The sequence below is a fragment of the Lentinula edodes genome (assembly GCF_021015755.1).
Source record: "Lentinula edodes strain Le(Bin) 0899 ss11 chromosome Unknown C8R40scaffold_24, whole genome shotgun sequence".
In the NCBI taxonomy this organism is placed as follows: Eukaryota; Fungi; Basidiomycota; class Agaricomycetes; order Agaricales; family Omphalotaceae; genus Lentinula; species Lentinula edodes.
In genome coordinates this window covers 119,158-135,915 of record NW_025764330.1, presented here as the reverse complement: position 1 = coordinate 135,915, position 16,758 = coordinate 119,158, and the positions used below count along the sequence as shown (strand labels likewise).

The 16,758-nt window shown below is 47.0% G+C and overlaps 7 protein-coding genes across 7 annotated transcripts; 2 read left to right on the top strand and 5 right to left on the bottom strand.

Moving 5' to 3' along the window:
• The first annotated feature begins 1,119 nt into the window (after window positions 1–1,119).
• On the top strand, window positions 1,120–4,699 carry C8R40DRAFT_1111555 (uncharacterized protein). Its single transcript, XM_046228370.1, has 4 exons — window positions 1,120–1,517; window positions 1,567–2,198; window positions 2,252–2,316; window positions 2,373–4,699. Exons 1-4 carry the CDS (start codon window positions 1,156–1,158, stop codon window positions 4,671–4,673), a joined length of 3,360 nt encoding a protein of 1,119 aa, XP_046084841.1. The 5' UTR covers window positions 1,120–1,155; the 3' UTR covers window positions 4,674–4,699.
• A 38-nt stretch (window positions 4,700–4,737) lies between these two features.
• On the bottom strand, window positions 4,738–8,417 carry C8R40DRAFT_355458 (uncharacterized protein). The gene is made up of 15 exons (XM_046234818.1): window positions 8,075–8,417; window positions 7,861–8,023; window positions 7,584–7,800; window positions 7,214–7,527; window positions 7,090–7,166; window positions 6,841–7,039; window positions 6,650–6,790; window positions 6,089–6,604; window positions 5,950–6,024; window positions 5,780–5,900; window positions 5,536–5,729; window positions 5,382–5,478; window positions 5,295–5,330; window positions 5,117–5,242; window positions 4,738–5,057 (listed from the first exon to the last, which is right to left on the bottom strand). The coding sequence occupies exons 1-15, from the start codon at window positions 8,128–8,130 to the stop codon at window positions 4,951–4,953; spliced, it is 2,439 nt and encodes an 812-aa protein (XP_046084840.1). The 5' UTR covers window positions 8,131–8,417; the 3' UTR covers window positions 4,738–4,950.
• Window positions 8,418–8,766: 349 nt separating this feature from the next.
• On the bottom strand, window positions 8,767–10,073 carry C8R40DRAFT_1049022 (DnaJ domain-containing protein; the record flags this gene model as incomplete). Its single annotated transcript, XM_046224541.1, has 5 exons — window positions 8,767–8,904; window positions 8,967–9,418; window positions 9,475–9,822; window positions 9,880–9,901; window positions 9,960–10,073. 5 exons carry the CDS (start codon window positions 10,071–10,073, stop codon window positions 8,767–8,769), a joined length of 1,074 nt encoding a protein of 357 aa, XP_046084839.1.
• Window positions 10,074–10,943: 870 nt separating this feature from the next.
• Window positions 10,944–12,215, top strand: C8R40DRAFT_1048781 (uncharacterized protein; the record flags this gene model as incomplete). The annotated part of the gene is made up of 4 exons (XM_046224525.1): window positions 10,944–11,210; window positions 11,264–11,476; window positions 11,545–11,723; window positions 11,792–12,215. The coding sequence occupies 4 exons, from the start codon at window positions 10,944–10,946 to the stop codon at window positions 12,213–12,215; spliced, it is 1,083 nt and encodes a 360-aa protein (XP_046084838.1).
• Window positions 12,216–12,369: 154 nt separating this feature from the next.
• On the bottom strand, window positions 12,370–13,915 carry C8R40DRAFT_355114 (uncharacterized protein). The gene is made up of 3 exons (XM_046234816.1): window positions 13,056–13,915; window positions 12,618–12,999; window positions 12,370–12,562 (listed from the first exon to the last, which is right to left on the bottom strand). The coding sequence occupies exons 1-3, from the start codon at window positions 13,873–13,875 to the stop codon at window positions 12,466–12,468; spliced, it is 1,299 nt and encodes a 432-aa protein (XP_046084837.1). The 5' UTR covers window positions 13,876–13,915; the 3' UTR covers window positions 12,370–12,465.
• A 271-nt stretch (window positions 13,916–14,186) lies between these two features.
• C8R40DRAFT_1111546 (uncharacterized protein) lies at window positions 14,187–15,514 on the bottom strand. The gene is made up of 4 exons (XM_046228369.1): window positions 15,104–15,514; window positions 14,967–15,048; window positions 14,730–14,915; window positions 14,187–14,679 (listed from the first exon to the last, which is right to left on the bottom strand). The coding sequence occupies exons 1-4, from the start codon at window positions 15,367–15,369 to the stop codon at window positions 14,644–14,646; spliced, it is 570 nt and encodes a 189-aa protein (XP_046084836.1). The 5' UTR covers window positions 15,370–15,514; the 3' UTR covers window positions 14,187–14,643.
• On the bottom strand, window positions 15,515–16,708 carry C8R40DRAFT_1149052 (60S ribosomal protein l10a). Its single transcript, XM_046229529.1, has 6 exons — window positions 16,647–16,708; window positions 16,442–16,597; window positions 16,264–16,377; window positions 16,096–16,211; window positions 15,874–16,038; window positions 15,515–15,820 (listed from the first exon to the last, which is right to left on the bottom strand). Exons 1-6 carry the CDS (start codon window positions 16,649–16,651, stop codon window positions 15,723–15,725), a joined length of 654 nt encoding a protein of 217 aa, XP_046084835.1. The 5' UTR covers window positions 16,652–16,708; the 3' UTR covers window positions 15,515–15,722.
• Between the last annotated feature and the right edge of the window lie 50 nt (window positions 16,709–16,758).

Genomic DNA, 16,758 nt, shown 5'->3' with positions numbered 1-16,758 from the left:
CGTTCCGACTCAATTTGAGGATGTTTTGTAATACAGGAAATATCTCCCGTTGTTTTATAAGGATGCGTACGATCTCCTGTATGGAAGGTGCAGGAAGATCGAGACACAGAGGAAGTTGGTAACGAGGAGCTGGCCGCGAGCGTTTGGGAGAAGGATGATGGTGTTGTTGTTGATTGCTATGTTGGTTATCGTCGATGACAATTGGATTTTTTGCGGTCGAGCCTCGAAAATGCCGATTCGACAGCGTAGATGTTTTCACACCGCCAATTAATCCGGCATGCCCGAGAAGCGCCGATTGGCTTCGTAACCAATTGGCAGGGGGAGGGCCAGTCGGATCTGGAAGAGGAATTTCAGGTGGTGGAACGCGTACAACGCGTGATTCATCTTCTCGACGGCGTCGACCATGCTTTCCTTTCGACTGCCCGGACAAGGGCCCTTGAGATGACGCACGCGAACTGCATGGCGTAGACGACGAGGATGAATGATGCGGCGACGTAGGGCCTCCAAAATGGCCAGCGCTAATTTGGAAAGGAGCCAAAGGCTTAGCAGCGGCCTGGGTGGAGAAACTTGAAGGCAAGACTAATGGATTGACGGGAAGTTCAGAAATGTAATGGGAACCAGGAAGTGCAATGGTCCCCACATTTTGTAGCTTTACAATGCTCCCGCTACGGCTGGGAAGGGCTAACACTGGCGATGGTGACCTACCTATTCGTGGGGAAGGAGGCGGGGAGCCGAAAAGAGATTCCTCTTCCTCGACATTGAAAACATTTGCATCAGACTGCATGTATAGGGCTGTAAATGATGTTAAGTATTCAAGACGATACCACGAGCTTGAAGGTTACCTATCGATACTTGCAGCAATGAACAATGCGAAAGAATTTCAACAGAGTACAATCGGATGGTGGATGTAAAAGAGCTGCAGTCGACGTGGATATAGTTCCCCAAAGGCAGTTTTTATGGATGCAGGGTATATAGATCGGAAGAGTTACCGTTTGAGTGAAGAAGAGGAAACCAGTTATGAATAACGGTTTAAATGCATGTATGGAAGATTTAATGACTGAAGTTCAAGAGAAAAATCGAAGAAAAGATCAAATTCGATCACGTGCTTATTAACGCGACTCATGATCATCAACTTCCAGCGTTTAACGAACCGCCATGCAAACGGACGGCCTCGAGAGCCAACGGGACAAGTTCAAGCAGAGAATCGCGGCCATCGCGTTTGAGGAAGATCCTCTGGCTGTTTACGTCGAGTTCGTCCAGTGGACCCTTGACAACTTTGATGATAAGGATCCCCACTCTGGGCTGTCCCAGCTCCTCGACGAAGCCACCAAGAAGTTCAAGAAGGACGAAGCGTACAAAGCCGATCTTAGGTACCTGAAGCTTTGGGTGCTGTACGCCAATAGAGTCAGTCAAAGGTCGGCAATCGGAATTTATTCACAACTTTGGAAGAATGGATTTGGTGTATCATATTCTTTATTATACGAGGAATACGCTCGCATGCTGGAAGCCGCAGGACGGTGTGTATCAATCATGGCTCACACTCGTAAACATGCTCAAATTTGACAGAGTTGAAGACGCGGACCAAGTCTATCGGACCGGCGTCAAGCGTCATGCTCGTCCTATTGAGCGATTGAAGGCACGATACACTGATTTTCGGAAAAGGCATGGTAAAAAGCCTGTCATATCCCAAGATATTTCCAAGACAAATACGGCGGCAGCATGCTCCCCTAAACAATTGTCAAGTGCTGCGTCACGCTATGCGACGATGCTGGCCCCTCCTCAGCCGGGAAAACCCCCCGAGAAGCTTCGTTTTGATATGACCTTGCTTTATACCGAAAAAACAGGCGAATTCTGTTTTGAAGAAGCCCGTACTCGATCGATGGGTCTTCTCAGAAAAGAATGGCCAGTTCTTCCTGTCGAATCGCTCGCGCATTCCGCACGCTCATCGTCTTTGACCGTACTCAGACCTGGTGAGGGTCGCTTCGGCAAACGAAAGAGCATGCTGGCTGGAGAGCCCACTGTGACGATCAATACCAGAGAAGCACTCGAAGACGTGTTCGGCATGTACAACTCTCCTGAAAGGACAATACGTATGGGTAGTAAGCACGCGCCTGTGAAGAAGATTGAGCCCGTTGCTATGCCTCGGATGACTACTTCTCCCCCAACCACACTTGGAGATGGAATACATAAATCGGCAGGTTTGGTTGGTTGTTTTCTTTTGTCGGTACATACTCATGATCTCATGTTTCAGTCTTCCAACCGTTCGTGGACGAAAACTCTGATGATATCAAACCGAGAAAGACCAACAAACCCGCTGTGAGTTCAAAGATTGCTGCGAAAAAATCGCTGTGATTTAATGTTATTCTATTTAGTTTACTCCTTTTGTCGATCTAGAAAACAAAACACCAACACACAAATCTAGATCAGCTTTCGCCGAGAAAGAGGCCGCTCCTCATCAGAATGAAAATCTGCTTCAAGATTCCAAGAAGTTTACAAAGAGGGATAATACTTCAGTGGAGAGTATCTTCTCTCAGAAAGTCTTCATTCCTGAAAGCGAAATCCAACCATTGCCGCTTCGCGAAGCTCATACTGAGGATCATGGTCAACCAAGACCAAAGACCATCTTGACTCACGAAAGAGCCAAATCGGACCATGATGTCGGTAAAGCTTCTCATCCAGTCGCTTTCAGACCTTTTGTGGACCCAGGCCCCGAAACATCATTTAAGGTATTTAGTCGGCCCAGCGAGGGTAAGAGCATATTCACTCCCAAGTTATCTACCATGAAATTGTCCGTTCCGCCTGCTAAACAACCGACCTTTACCCCATACAAGGATCCGGCTGAGGATAATATCCAGATTGAACCGCTCACAGAGAAAAAACATCAGAGCCATGTGGACTACGACGAGCCCGAATATGACGAGGAATTTGATCAGGGAAATACGCCACACCAACAGGAGCAACAGGATGCGATAGATCTGGATCAGTATCCTGAAGAGGACGATAACGATTACTCCGACGATTTCATCGACGAAGAATGTCAAGAAGACGTTGTCGAGCCCCTACGAGAGGAGCTTGGAGAGATGTACGATGGCCAGGAAGTAGACTATCACGACGTCCCTTTTGGTGGGCGATTCGGTCAGTTCAGTGTGATGACCCCAATAACAGAGCGCACTTTCGAGTACACTTCGACTTCTCATTCAACCTTCAATACGCCTAGTATCCTTTCCAAGCACGCCCCAGTTATCGAAGAGGAACAGGATTCGCAACTGGAAGCTGCGCAACTTGTTCCAGATGGAGCAGACGAATTCGAGCACGAAGACGAGGCCGGGGGTCTTCATGATATCCATCCCCTTCGTTTACCTTCTGAAGCTTCAATCTCTACGTTGACACAGTCAACAAGCAAATTAAGCCTAGTCGATACTTTGACACTTTCATCCAATTTCAAACCTTCTAACCCATGTAATCCTTTTGATCCCCCAATCTTCCAAGCCTTACTCTCACGGCTCAACGCAGACTCACAATATTACGACCTCACCGGCACGTATCATAATGGATACGACGAACTGCAGAAGTACGCAAAGAAGAATAGAAAAACCAGCTCCAGCTCCGGAGGTGGCGATGCAGTTCATCCTTTGACATTGAATGGTCAAAAGTTTGTTGTCTCTGAGAAGTTGGGAGAGGGAGGCTTTGGAGCTGTGTTCAAAGCAAGAGACTGCGGTGCGCTGTCCGATTGTGATTCTGACTTTGAGGACGAGGATGAGATGGAGGGGGATGAGGCATCTATGGTCGCTTTGAAGGTTGTGAAACCTCGAAATATTTGGGAATATCACGTCCTACGTCGACTACATTCCGCACTTCCTCCTGCAAATCGTCGATCTATCGTCTTCCCCCATGCATTATACGCATTTCGCGACGAGAGCTATCTCGTTCTAGATTACTGCCCTCAGGGTACGCTTCTAGACATTGTCAACACAGCTGAATCTGCAGGTGTTTCTCAGCAGGGTGCCTGCCTCGACGAGCTTCTGGTTATGTTCTTTACTATCGAACTATTGCGGCTGCTGGAAATCATGCATGACATCGGATTCATCCACGGAGACCTCAAAATTGACAATTGTCTGCTGCGTTTAGAAGAAGTCCCGGGGGGCCCTTCTTCTTGGTCCAGTGCATATCGGCCTTCCGGTGAAGGAGGCTGGAGCTATAAGGGGTTGAAGGTCGTTGACTTCGGTCGGACCATTGATACGCGGTTGTTTCCTGCCAATCAGCAGTTCATCGCAGACTGGGAAACAGATGAACGCGATTGCATAGAGATACAACAGGGAAAGCCTTGGACTTTCCAAACTGATTATTTCGGACTGGCAGGCATTATATATTGCATGTTCTTTGGCAAATACATTCAAGCCAGTGCAATAGGCTCGTCGACCTCTTCCGATGGCAAGGTAAAGTTTAGACTTACGACTCCGCTCAAGCGATACTGGCAAACCAACCTTTGGGAACGATTGTTTCACTTGTTACTGAATCCAGTTGATGTCAGATCACACGGTCATATGCCCCTTTCTGAAGAACTTGGATCAATCAGGACGGATATGGAGGCCTGGCTTCAGGCAAATTGTAATCGTACCACTGGGACACTGAAGGGTCTGTTGAAGAAAGTTGAGATGTCATGTTTACGATAGTTTTTATCAAATCTTTCGTTAAAGAATTTTTGTTTTCAGTCTTTGTTTTCAGTCTTTGTTTTCAGTCAGTTGTTGTACGTATAATATCGAGTTTGGGGTTTTATGCTTCGCATTGGGATATGAAGCCTTGTGTGGGTAGTATTCCAGATCCAGATTGAGAAAAGTAGCAACGACAACACACGGATTGCTAGTGACAACGAAATTATGAATTCCAGCGAAGATAAATTCCCGCGCCCCGTTTCTCCGTCGTTTTCCCAACCACACAGCACAACTCTGATTATGCATGACCACCCATTTGCACTGGAGGCGCAGTTGAACCGTCGTATGGATGAGGAACACTGCCCGGTGGCGGCATCATCATAGGGTAAGGAACCGCATGTTGTACTAGCACGCAAATATGGTTTATTCACATCAAGAAAAATACATAAGAAGAATGGACTCACATTGAGGGCTCTGATGATAGTATGGGTGGGCATGAGCAGGAATCGGAGTAGGCGGCATGGAAGGCCGAGGACCGGCACCATTTGGTGGGGGAGGATAGGTCCCGGGTGGAGGTGCCTGCATATAAGCTAGAACAAATACTCAGTGATGTGCGCATCATGAAGAAAGTGTAGACTTTACGTGGCATTTGACCCATTGCTGGGGGAGCATACATCGCTAAAGGAACTGATAAAGGCCATTTCTTTGACTGATGCTCTAGCTGCTTACCATTTGGTGGCATATTCGGAGGATAGTGCATAGGCTGCATATAGGGAGGCATAAATGTTCCGGGAGGTCCGGGAGGCGCCATGCCAGACATCATAGGCTAAGGTAAAGAGTGGAGGTCAAATGCAGTGAACACAACAGAAGAGAAGTTTCCTACTTGACCAGGGTAATAGGTCGGAGCATAGTAGACGAAGCCGCCAGGGGCTGCCGCACGTTGATTCGGATCTTCTTCGTATGGAGGAGGTGGAGGCATCGTAGGAGGGGGTGCAACCATGTGAGGAGTTTGAGGAGGGTGTTGTGGCGCAGGGAACAGTTGCATGTAACGTTTTCCATTATAAGGCCAAGTTGCGGCTAGTGATACTATTGATACTCTGGACTGGTTGAGTTGTTTGGTGACTCACCGATGGTGGAGGCATCTACCACCTTGTTATGTTTAAAAGGATTAAAGTCATCCTTCACATTGACCGGAGGCCCTTTCTTGATCAAACGGGTGCCAAAGAAGGGATTCGGTGTAGTAGGAGCCTGACTCTCAATAAATTTCTCAGTCCCACTATCATTGTTCAATACGCACAGATTCTTTGGGCTTAGGAGACACAGAAGATGACAGACTGTGATTCGAGGTACTAGGTCCAGGAGAAGGAGCGCCCTGAGGAAAAACGAACTGAATGAGATACGACAACGGGGGTACTGAGGGACCAAAAAAAACCCACGGGGGTGAAAGCAACGGCGCGTGGGTTGAATGTTGATGCTTTGACATTCAATCCAGCATTTAATCGATTTGCAGGAGCATTAGGTACAGGAGCCTTAGTTGCTCCAGACACTTGAGCTGCGTTTGCACCATTGGAAACTCCGTTTGCATTGGGGGAGGGTTGTAGAGACTGCCTCTTGCTACCCTTGAATGGTGGAATAGGTTGAATGAACATCATGGGCTTGGTAGGCTTAGTTGCCTCAGCCTTATTAGTAGCAGAAGCAGCTACTCCGGCCGCTTGCGTCGTAGCTTTGGTAGTACTAGTAGCTGTCGCAGCAGTTTTACGACCAGCTTCGACAACTTTCGCCGTCGTTATATGTGGCCCACGAGCTGGCACTGAATGCGTCGAGACGGACGACCCGATGTTACGTGCTTGCGACGAATTGGCATCTTTGTTCGATTTCTCACGAATCTGCTTTTGTTTATCCTCGTCCTTGGCCAGGATTGGGACAAGATCATCCGGAATAGGTTTGTTCAGCTGTTGATAGTTCAGATAGGGAAATTGAAGACGGCTTAACAGTACCTTGAAACTCTGACTGAATTTGACTAAATCCGCCATGCGCTTATCCATCTCGCTCTTAGCAAGTGCTTGACGTTTCTCAGTCAGACGCTGCTTTTCGTTGGCCACGAATTCCCTCAAAGCAGGCAGGGCATCCGCGGGAGGCTGACGATAAACGGTGAGTTCAACGCTAGAATCGAATTCTGTGTTTTCACCTTATTGGCATTGGCATTGGGAGCAGGGGAAGGATTTTTAGAAGAAGAAGCTGGTGACTGTGATGTGGAAGAGATGGTAGCACCGTCAGGACCGTTCACAGAAACCTTTGGAATTTCTGTCTTCGTCGCATTCGGAAGTCCCGGCTTCCTAGCACCTGGAGGTACATAAGCATTGGTGCCTCGAACAACAGCACCATATCTGGAACGCGATCAAAATCATCATTCGAATGCTACCAGAAGATCACATACTTGTCTTCCTCATTGATACCGCTGTCATCATGAGCCTGGTTCCTCTCCTCTGCGACGTGTGGGTTGTTTGAAGCAACCTGAGGGGAAGGTCAGAATGATAAATGAAGAAACATTGATAACGCACCCCAAGTATTTCATCGGCGATTTTCTGAGCCTCTCTAGCACGTTCCTTGTACTCTGGCGCACTACGATCTAGTTTGGTGGTATATGCATCTTCGTCGTAAGTAGCCTTCACACCGAAGAGCTTCTCGTTTGTTGTGAACTGGTCCCAAGACGCATTGCTGTTGGATCCTGGACCGAACGTGACATCGTCTCCGCGTGCAAATTGGGTACCTTCAGATGTAGCAGGTGCATCTGGAGGCGCTTGCCAGGCTTGGAGCTCCTTCTCTCCTCCTCCTCCCGTCTTTTTTTGACTGATATCTGTATCGGTTCGGAACGCTGGGCCCATGAAAACAATCATCAACTGTACGTGACTAGTATTGATGAATACTCACTGTCACCGTTCGTAAATTTGGCGTCAGCAGGGCCAGAGCTCCAGTTCTCGATGTTAGTTGATGCGATAAAAAGTTGGTCCTTCAAAGGCGCGCCAGGATTTGTGAGCTCTTTAACATCCTTCAAAGTCACACCAGTGGTGTCGCCCTCGCCGTTGGTGGAAAACACGACTCCTTCATAGCGTTGAGACGTCTTAGTCATAAGCGTGATAGTCGTCCCCTGTATAGGATGTGATGAGGCCCAAAGAGCTATGGGGGAAAAAACAGGAGAAGTACGCACTGTGAGACCAGCTAACGACTGTAGAACACGGTCTTGAGGGTTATCGAGGCGATTTGTAGTTGGTTGAACGACAGATGAGAAAGATCCTTGATTTGGACGGGGAGAGTTGCTGGTTGGAGAAAAAGTGGGAGAAGCGCGAGCGCCAGACCAAGCGGGAGCACGACTGTCGAAGATATTAATTGAGATACAAACATGGAATTTGTTTTAGTATCACCCAGCAGAGCCTGGAGCACCTTTCCGCTGCGCCTTGCTTCGGTTTGTAGACGCCATCCAATATAAGGATCGGCTTTAAAGAAGGGCTGACAAAAGAGAAGGTTGAGAGAAAAGAGGTAGTCCAGACACCAAGCAGATAGGCAAATAAAATGGCAGGGAAGAGAACTAAGGACACAGAGCCAATGTATTGAACAGCTTATATCGAAGTAGAAAGAGAAAGCAAGCCGAGCTGAGCGTTGCCGACGACGAGCAAGAGCTTTTGACGGGCGACAAAGTGGGGAAAGGTTAGTGTTCGAGTCGCGGGAAATTGACGGCACAGCTGCCTTCCGAGGCCCTCGGCCACCGCCTGCTGCATGTTTAATGGTACATAACAAAGTCCTTATCAAGCAGTCCTTCTTTCCAGATAGCTTTCTGGTCCAGGCTTTACAGATTCTTTGCTTTCATGTATTTATACAAGTACTACGATGCAGTCCTCCCATGGCATCGAGCATGAAAAATCGCAGGCTAACAGAGGATAGGGATTAGGGACAATGCAAACCCATCATTGGAGTATGACCTGGTCATTCTCGAGGAACGTAATATACGGGTGGTAGTTCCGTATACAGTTCAACTATCGGAGGCAAATGTGATGAAGCAGTAATCCTCGGGAAAAGACCCCGGCCACTCCCCCTTGAAGTTCATAGAGGAGCGTTGTCAGTTTTCGTTCGCTTCTTGCTCCAAAATTTCCCGTTCAAGTCTTGCTCTTTCCGCTTGCCTCAAGCGCATCAATGTCAGGGACTCATAATCGATTTCACCGACCTTGGGTGTATCACTAGGCTTGCAGAAGTCGGGCTACATAGGACAAGCAAAACGCATGAACAATCACATCGAGAACGAATGAGAATTCAACGCACGAGAGATGAGGGAAAAGAAAAAAACTCATTGGAACCGGATGCACGAGTTTGTGTCTGTGGTGGCAGGGCTTTCTCTTCAGACCGTTGTACCTGCGATTCCTTCGATAATCCGCTTCCTGAAGGTCCTAAATGACCCTTCTTCCGCAACCACCCCAAAATCTCAGGCTCAGTTCCACCTATCCACCCAACTTCGATCCCTCCCAAACCTCGTTCAGGCCGGCCGGTGGCGCATACAGCAGCAAACGCATCTCCGATACGTTTAAAAGGAACGAGTGCAGTTCCATATTTAGGTGGTTTATGCGGAAATTTCTTTGACGACTTGAGAGAGACAACGATGGTTTCAACATCTGTAGGACCGAACGGAGCGAAGAGGGATGCAAGTGAGGAAGCGGTCGTTAAAGTCGGGTGCTCGGTTAGGAGATACTTTACGCGGAGGGTCGTGTCTGTGGACTCTGTAGTGGGTAGTTCAATCAATAGACAGTAAATTCTGAATCGAAGATAAACTCACGAAGCGTAGGCGCATCCGTTTCCTGTTCTCCTTTCGCCGCCTTATTTGCTTCCTGTTCCTTCTTCTCTAATTCCTTCGACTTCTCCTCCCTCAACCGTCTTCCTTGATCCTTGATCTTTTCCGTCTCTTGAAAGCGCGCAGCTTCCTCCTTTTGTTTATCTGCTTTTGTCTTCTTCAGAGCGCGCTCCCGTTCCTCCAGCTCATCAACCATATTTTTCCGTTTTAGATCGTAATTCTTGTATCTCTCCGTCCGGGCTTGTTTGAGGCGAAGCTTGGCATCGAGAGCAAGCCTACGTAGGGGATCGAGTAATAGTTCATAAGCTTGATTCAATTCGTGAAACTTGCGGGCTACAGATGAGCGAATCACATATGTGGCGATTCAGCGTATGAGGGTTGTTTACTTACCAGCCTCAGGATTATTCGGATTCTAGAGAAGAGATAGTGAGCTAGAAATTGTTCTGCGTTGGTCGAAACGACTCACTGACTCGATCCGGATGAACTTTCAACGACCGCTGACGATATGCAGTTCGAATTTCTTGATCCGTAGATTCTACCTTGACTTCTAAAAGTTCATAAGGGTTGATTTCCTCGCCTGACATCGCAGTTAGTGGTGAGACAGATATTTGATCACGTGGCTCAAACTCGTACTTACGACGTTCCCCAGAACTTAGAACTTCGAAGCCTCATGACACTCACCAGCACCCAATCACCTTGCCAGGGCCATGTATGTTTTTCAAACAAGATTCATAGTGGCTGAAAACTCGAGTTCAACTTCGGGCTCCGCGAACATATTCCAGAATTCATCGGTACCGGCAAATCACTTCAGGCCTTCAGATATCACCAGTGGGAATGCTCAGGAATGCTCATTACGGCTCCCGATTCCTATCTGGTGCTCACGAATCCTGCGGCACAGTTATCATAACACTGTCTCGACCTATTCAGTTAATAATGCACAGCCGCAGCCTCAGCAGGTTATGAGGTATGTCATAAAAATCTAATTATATAGAAGATAACCTACTTAAACCACGACGAGCCTCCCTTGACTTCCTGACCCTCCGCTCAAACGGAAAATGGACCCAGAGAAAACACCTCTGCTTACCCCCAACGATTTAGCATCTCGTACTAAATGCCCTGCCGGAATTGTCGCATCACCTGGCCCAGAATCTTTCGCTGCGCTTCAAGAGCAAGATATCTCTAGACTGCGTATTCAAAGGAGAAAGCGGATTTGCGCACACTTGATCCTGCTCACAATCTTCGTGTTATTCGCCTCTAGTCACTTCGACCTCAGTCATGTGCATGGTCACCATCCACATCGCTTCCATCCCCATCAACCTCAACCGGACGACGAGGTGTCATGGGTTTGTCTTACTATGCTGCTAATCTATGTCTAATATTCACATTATCTTTCAACCTTGTAGATGGAGAACTTTACCGACGAGTCTTCTGATCTGCCTGTGTTTCCAGAGCTGATGATTCGACAATGTGCGGAGTGGCCTGAAGGAGAACCTAACTCTAGTGTTCAACATACCTTTGAACTACCAATCGATTCCGAACTACTCTTTTTAGTCGCTCGGGGTCCTTCTATAAACGGCAACATCAATATCACCCAATCTGATGAGGAGGGCGACTCCGCTGTTGTCTCCATCCGCACACATTACGATGACGAGACACTACTTGATTCGATCAAGCTCTGTGATGTAGTCACTAGGGAAGGAGGAAATGGAGTTGGGTTACTTGTAAGTGGACATGACTATCCGCTTAACCCACTTCATTTTGAAATTATCTCTAGTCCTCGCACCCTCATCCTCATCGCCATATGCACAATATCTATTTCGACATTAACGTGGCCTTTCCCAAGCACTCAGAAAAATTTCCTCTCGTAGTATCGGATTTCAGGACGGAAATGCACGGTATCTTTGGACACCAAGTCGCAAACTTATCGGAGGCAATCGTCTTCAACTCCGTCTCTTTGACTGGAGCTTATAAGCCTGTAAAAGTCAATGTATGTATCCTCACTTATCTTGTGTATGATGCATACTTATAGTCAAGTCATTCCTTCGCTTCTTGTAGTCCTTGCAAGCCCACTCCGTTCGCATAGAATCACCACACAGTCCCATCGAAGGCAACTTCACTGTCAGAAAGTCGCTAAGGTTGTCTACCGCCAATGCTCGTATTAATATCACCGCCAATCTGCTGAACGATGAAACCGATGAAGATATGACTGAGCTTATAATGAACACTGCTAATTCGTGAGTCTGGTTGATCACTATGGCTACTACGAGGCTGGAATTTTTACTCATTCCTCTGTCAATCAAAGTCCCATAGAAGCTTCCGTTTCCCTGTTTTCCGTCGATGCCGGGGAAATTACCTCATCGGGTGGAGCATTCCGTGTTCGTGCTCGCAATGCTAACTCTCCAGTCAAAGTCGCCTTCCCTACTGCACCCATAAATTCTACTGTTGTGCTCGACGCAAAGACCGCAGTCGCACCCTTAGATGTTCAGATGCATGGCACATTTGAAGGCGCTTTCACTGTTCATACAACTCCATTTGATAAGAGGGTCGTCGTCGCCGAAGAGGGACTAGATCCTGAAGGGAAAGGCAGAAAGAGGAACTTGATTTTTGACCGTTATACTGGAGGAATCTCCGAAGGAACAGTGTTCTGGGGCCAGGGAGAACCTGGAAAGCAAAGAGGTTCAGTAAGGTTGGATACGGTGTCTGGTCAAGTTTCATTGAAGTTTTAAATAACATGTTACATGTCGCGTCTTTGAACTGTTTTTTTCTATACATCGGAATGGCAATTGTATATGTGTTCTATTAAATAACAGAGAGAACACGTACGTTGCTTTCCGTACGTACCAATCCGATTGTCAGCAGATGGCGAATCAGATGCAAAAAGACACAACCGTCGTCGCCGTTCAGTTTGACCATCATCCCGCCATTATCTACCATATTGCGATTAAATTCGGATTAACAGTTATACATAGCATGCGGTCAACAGATGATACATTCCGCGTCACCCTGAGGCTTCTTCAACCGTGCCTCTAACTTTCCCGAAAGGGATTCATCGGCGCCAATGTAAGAACTTCCACTGTAATGTGCAAAATTCAGATCGTGTTTCGACTATGGTTGGGAATAATACTTACGCATGTTGTATACTAGATGCTAGAGGGACACTATCCAATGGGACAACGATCTCTGTTTGACGGTTGTGATGAGGACGATTTGCAGATGGGCATAGTTCAAGCTTAGACTGCATTCTGATAATGATAGCAGCTTTCTTTGCACGGTCACCTAAAATACCAGAGAACGTAGATGGAGGACTGGTGAAAACCGGCTCCTCTGAAAGATCTACTTCTGGTGCTTTGACCTTGGACGATACATCCGGGATGATCAAGCGTGAGTCTACCCACGTTGGTGAACTATTTTCCATTAGTGAAAGAACAATACACCATGATCCTGGTGAAGGTCCGCCGTGCCTGCTTCGTCGTTTGCTAGCCACAACGAGAGCAAGACGCCATAAACGACCTATTCAGGCGAAAGGTTAGTATCGAAATTCGACGAACTGTAGATAATCATCGTGCCTCGAGCAATAAATTCCACACCTACTTCATTCGACACCCTCATTCTCTTCTGAAAGTGTGGTATGCGAAAGTCAACGGCAAAAGCTCCATCATCCCCCAGCATGTTCTTCACAGTCACATCGTCAGGTATCATTACCTCTCCAAGGAGCATTTCATCCGTCCCTGAAAGTGAAGCAAACTCTGGAGAAAGACGCAGCCGCTGGAACAATAGCTGGTCGTCAGTTATCAAACATGCTTGTCGAACTTCCACAAGGATATCAGGCGAAAGAGGAGCTGTGTAAGACAGCAAAGTTGTAAGCAAGTCAGAAGTGCCATTTATTGCGTCGTCGCTCTTGTCAGGCGGTCTATTGATAATCGCCCAGTACAGTGGGGTATGGGATTCAATTGACTTCTCCTGTAGCAACGATGAAAGGGACAATGAATACCCTGAGCAGGCTTCAGCGCAGCTTTCAAGGATACTTTGTGCGGCAACAGCATTTCCGCTTTTCACCTTTACCAGATCACGTACGATACCTAGAACAGTTGTTCGTATCTCTCGCGCTGTTTGTGATGTGCCAAAACTCCACCAGCTGCTGACTGCAGGAACTTTCCCTTTTCCCTTGGAAGAAAAGGATGATGGTGTAGGAGAGATAGGCTCGGAAACAGGCAATGGTGAATGAGGTAATTTGTTGTCGTTAAAGGAGGTACTCCCACTGGAGCCACTGTTAATGGCTGCATATGCAGGTGGGGCATCCTCTGGTTCTTTAGACTTGTCAACGATCATGGTCCAGATTAACTTGAAGGAAGGGAGAACAAATGATTTCCTTAAGCTTGTAATCATTCATGTAAATAATACCGTATCGCCGTCGGCGGTTAAGTCCCGCAGCTGCATAGCCTTGATCTGGGCACGTCGAATGTTCTTCAACCGTAATGCAGCGGCCAGCACCTCACGCACTCTCACGCAGCAATATTGTGATTCTTGATCATGAACGCGCAGTACTACAAAGCTATGAAGTACAATATGTACATCACCTTGCTTGCAAGGTCTATTGCACTCCGGTAGTTAAGTTGTTTTGTGCAGGCACGTTTTGGTTGTGCTTGGCCTCATGCTTTTGCCAAATGTTTACAAACATCCTGAGCTCTGTGGTTGCCTTGCGGCGCACCTTATGTGCGCCGCATTCTTTCCTCAATACTCAGATTAATCAAACAAATTTCTACAAGGCTTTTGAAGTGTGTATATCCTGTAGTGCAACTTATGTGCATTGTTTTTTCACTTGATACTTGAAGTAAAATCTACACCTTGACAAAGACACTCAGATGATACTTAGACCACCCAGGACCACCCTACACTTTTTGCATACATAAATCCTGCATCATTCCCTAGTTCCTGCCATACTAGTTCTGGTATCGATTTAACTGAAATCTATCCTTTCCCAAGCGAGGTGCAGTCCACAACAGTGGAGCCTAGTAGAGTGAAGTGTTTGGTTTGTAATTGTTCATTCAGGTTCGGGAAGGATTATTTATCAAGCATTGTCCGGGCACAATGGAAATTCGAATTCAAGACCGAAGCATTATGATTGTACATAGGGATTGATGCATGATGTCGTAATCACCACCCTTCCGAGCCATTCCCCACAGAACTATTCTGCATGAAAGGTCAGCGTTGATAGAAAGACAAAAGTATTAAAGGCATACGGTATCACTTTGGCGTTTGGCCTCCGAGTAAATGAATACTAGCAGAAGAAATATCTCATCCTCTGCCAACGCTGTTCTGGTTAGCGATAAGAGTGGTGGGTCGGCTTTTGTGAACAGGTGCGGTCGATATGGAACGGCAAAGCGACCCACGATCTTCGATGTACCGTCGCTCTTCAGCATTGTAGCCTACATATTTACCATTAATCCATTCAAGGTGTTGATTATCAAGAAACTTACCGTCCACTCATCATTCGTGTACTTGATCTCATACTCTCTTCTCTCGGCTGACCACCTCCAGTACCTTGCCCTACGGAACACCCTCGTATCATCTTGGGATTTCAAACAACCTTCCCGGGTTCTGTTCAACAACTTACTTGTTCAAGAATCCATTCTTCCTCTTCTCCTTCAAATCCGCGACTTTCTTCCTGTGTCCGTTGACCTCCATGATCTTGTCGTGCCAGTGTATTGCTCCGACGGTGACGCTCCCAGTACTCAGAGCCGGATTCGTATCTTGTAGAAGGGTGATGTCTCGTCCGCGAAATGTGAAATTGGTTTTTGTGGCATAAATGGGAGAGTTGTCGTGTGTTGCAAGTAGACGCGCGTTGAGAATATTAGCTTTGTTGTCGAATTTGGCTTCCATGAAAGCTGGGTCGAAGCTGAACGCAAAAGAACGACCTTCGCGAACCTGTCGCGAACCGAGCTTCGAGCGGAAACTTTAAGGATATTCCAATCTTCCCACCATAGGAAAATTCCGATCCTGACACTTAATAGAATCAGCGAAGCCAGACTCATTGACTTTACAAGTGATCCATATGCATAAAGGCATGTACAGCAGTATAACATGAAATATAGAATGAGGCAACTACTCGAAAAACCGTACCAGCTCCCAATCACTCCTCCCAAAAGAAATGTTGGTATAAGCGTGCGAGGCTTCGTATTGTGCATATACGAAATTCCGATGGCGTACTCCCCAGGATCATCCATTGAAGTAAGTTAAAACAGACGCACAGGTTTGCCCATGGTCGTCTTGAGGTGAAGTGACTTCACGTTTTGCCAGTTCTTCTTAAGAAGAGAGACGAGGAAGTTAATAGCTGCAGTGAAGTTCAGATTGGTATATAGAGATAATCGTCCGATTGGTGCGTACCGAGCATGACATTTCCGAGAACCTGGTCATCAGTCATCTGGATGTGACCCACAGCGACACCCAAGCAAAGAACCTTCTTCAACTGGAATTTGATGGTTGAGCGAACCTCATTGATCTTGTTGGTGAGATCCTCCGCATGGGAGACGGGAGTAGGGAACTTTCCAGCTTGATTAGGGGAGATGAGTATGGTTGCCGCCATGGGATCTAACAGCTTGAACGAACCTTTAGAAAGACCTGGACCAAGGAGACGAGGAATCTGCTTGATCAAGGCTTCAGAGGACAAGAAAGCGTCGTATTTCTTGGCCAGCTTCTTAACCAGCTTCTTGTTTTTGTTCAGCCTTGATTGATAGTCAACTTTTTGCTGTTTTTGCGGAAAAGCTGGCGACGTACTTCTTCAGATCATCGACAGACATATATTCGAGCTCGATTTGCTTAGCACGATCGATATCAGCTGCATCAGCAAGAATGCAAATCGACATTCGGGGACGGGGGACATTGGGAAGCCTGGATGTAAGGTCCAAAACCATTAGTTTATCGTGTACACTTAGTGAGCAGCAAATACGCGCACTTGACAGTTCCAGAGAAACGCTTGTCCCTTTGAGGGTCGTAGTTCTTCAGACCGATCTGAAGCTCGATGGTCTCCACAAAATTCCTCTTCTTCTCTTGGGAGGCAGCCAAAAGCTCCTTAATTGAACCTCGCACGCTTGACACTGAGAGTTTTGAGCTATGGATGTCGTGAGCAGATTCATCTTCACCAATCCAAAAGTTTTCACCTCATTCTTGCTGTTTTTTAGTAACGGTAACAAAAAGTAACCTGAAATTGATTAGTCCTGAGTGACAGAAACTGTACAGCTGTGACTGTAACGCTGAGTACTAAGTAGCGCT

Excerpts from the sequence above, each read along its gene's own strand:
- C8R40DRAFT_1111555 (XM_046228370.1), top strand. The coding sequence starts at position 1,156 with ATGCAAACGGACGGCCTCGAGAGCCAACGGGACAAGTTCAAGCAGAGA. Across the intron at positions 2,199-2,251 it reads TGGAATACATAAATCGGCAG|TCTTCCAACCGTTCGTGGAC; the intron begins GTTTGGTTGGTT and ends CTCATGTTTCAG. Across the intron at positions 2,317-2,372 it reads GAAAGACCAACAAACCCGCT|TTTACTCCTTTTGTCGATCT; the intron begins GTGAGTTCAAAG and ends TATTCTATTTAG.
- C8R40DRAFT_355458 (XM_046234818.1), bottom strand. The coding sequence starts at position 8,130 with ATGGCGTCTACAAACCGAAGCAAGGCGCAGCGGAAAGGTGCTCCAGGC. Across the intron at positions 7,528-7,583 it reads CAAATTTACGAACGGTGACA|CGTTCCGAACCGATACAGAT; the intron begins GTGAGTATTCAT and ends TCATGGGCCCAG. Across the intron at positions 7,167-7,213 it reads TCGCCGATGAAATACTTGGG|GTTGCTTCAAACAACCCACA; the intron begins GTGCGTTATCAA and ends CCTTCCCCTCAG.
- C8R40DRAFT_355114 (XM_046234816.1), bottom strand. The coding sequence starts at position 13,875 with ATGATTACAAGCTTAAGGAAATCATTTGTTCTCCCTTCCTTCAAGTTA. Across the intron at positions 13,000-13,055 it reads TGTGGAATTTATTGCTCGAG|GTCGTTTATGGCGTCTTGCT; the intron begins GCACGATGATTA and ends TCGCCTGAATAG. Across the intron at positions 12,563-12,617 it reads GCATCTAGTATACAACATGC|TGGAAGTTCTTACATTGGCG; the intron begins GTAAGTATTATT and ends TGCACATTACAG.
- C8R40DRAFT_1111546 (XM_046228369.1), bottom strand. The coding sequence starts at position 15,369 with ATGGAAGCCAAATTCGACAACAAAGCTAATATTCTCAACGCGCGTCTA. Across the intron at positions 14,916-14,966 it reads ACACGAATGATGAGTGGACG|GCTACAATGCTGAAGAGCGA; the intron begins GTAAGTTTCTTG and ends GTAAATATGTAG. Across the intron at positions 14,680-14,729 it reads CCAAACGCCAAAGTGATACC|AATAGTTCTGTGGGGAATGG; the intron begins GTATGCCTTTAA and ends CCTTTCATGCAG.
- C8R40DRAFT_1149052 (XM_046229529.1), bottom strand. Across the intron at positions 16,039-16,095 it reads TGGTCCAGGTCTTTCTAAAG|CTGGAAAGTTCCCTACTCCC; the intron begins GTTCGTTCAAGC and ends CCCCTAATCAAG. Across the intron at positions 15,821-15,873 it reads TCTCGGAAATGTCATGCTCG|CTATTAACTTCCTCGTCTCT; the intron begins GTACGCACCAAT and ends ACTTCACTGCAG.